Source organism: Chaetura pelagica, unplaced genomic scaffold, assembly GCF_000747805.2.
Source record: "Chaetura pelagica isolate M959 unplaced genomic scaffold, ChaPel_1.0 scaffold232, whole genome shotgun sequence".
Taxonomy (NCBI): Eukaryota; Metazoa; Chordata; class Aves; order Apodiformes; family Apodidae; genus Chaetura; species Chaetura pelagica.
Genome location: NW_009952441.1, coordinates 680034 through 681135, shown reverse-complemented (window position 1 = coordinate 681135; position 1102 = coordinate 680034). Strand labels below are relative to the sequence as shown.

At 64.8% G+C, this 1102-nt stretch overlaps 1 protein-coding gene across 1 annotated transcript in view; it reads right to left on the bottom strand.

Moving 5' to 3' along the window:
- TCF25 (transcription factor 25 (basic helix-loop-helix)) overlaps window positions 1-1102 on the bottom strand; it is a 24168-nt gene that overhangs the window by 19793 nt on the left and 3273 nt on the right. Inside the window, 4 exon segments of the mRNA XM_010008459.1 lie at window positions 6-29; window positions 137-252; window positions 552-589; window positions 592-787. Coding sequence (XP_010006761.1) covers window positions 6-29; window positions 137-252; window positions 552-589; window positions 592-787 — 374 coding nt within the window.

The following is a 1102-nucleotide window of genomic DNA, read 5'->3' as shown; positions in this document are numbered from 1 at the left end:
CCCGCCGCCAGCACGTGCCGGAAAGTGAGCTGCAAGCACAGGGCACCCCCGTGTCAGCCCGGGGCCCCGGAGGAGGAGGGGGAGGAGGGGGAGGAAGGGGAGGAAGGGGGGGAAGGCTCGGGGCCACAGGACTCACTGGAATGTCTCTCTCCGCCGCAGTGGAAGGGCTTTGGCCAGCAGGGAGCCTGGGAGGCTCTCGAAGCCCAGGGCATAGACAGGGATGTGAGCCAACTTCTTGGAAGGCATCTTCATCTGCCAGGTGTGGAGGTGTCAGGACAGGACAGGACACGGATGGGGACAGGGATGGAGATGGTGCAGGGACAGGGACCAGGCAGGGACAGGGATGGGACGGGAATGGGACAGGGACAGAGATGGGACTGAGACAGAGATGGGGTGGGGATCAGATAGGGATGGGGATGGGGCAGGGAAAGGGGTGAGATGGGGACAAGTATGGGATAAGGACGGGGCAAGAACAGGGATGAGGATGGGAGAGGAACAGGGACAGGGCAGGGACAGGGACATGGTGGCAGCAGCTGGAGCTGGTCCCTTACCTTCAGGCTGCAGGAGCTGCAGACAGACCTGGGGACACCGAGAGAGGCCAGTGAGCGGAGCCACCACTGGCACCCCCCCACACCCCCCCGCCCCACGGCATTTTTCCCCTCGGCAGGCTGCTGTACAGCTCCTTGCTCTGCAGAAACTTCTCCATCTCTGCCTTGACCAGCACCCTCCGCACGTTCATCATCTCCTCCACAGTGAGGGCCAGGCTCTCCACGGGGTGGCTGAATTCCTGTGGCGAGGGGGGATGTCAGTCCCCTCTGCCCCATGGCCATGGCATGGCCCCAAATATCCCTGTGCCAGGGGCAGAGCCTCCTGGCGTGGGGCAGGGGGCATCCTGGCAGGGGCAAAATGTTCCCAGTGCAGGGCAGCGTGTCCTGGCAAGGGCAGGGTATTCCATCATGGCCAGAGTGCCCCTGGCGCGGGCAGACTGTCTGGCACACAGCACATGGCACAGCGTGCCTCGAGCCCCACATCCCGTGGGAAGGGAGCAGGAAGGCCATGGGGACCCCCGGCCACCTTGTGCCCTGCTGCCGGCTGCTGGGTG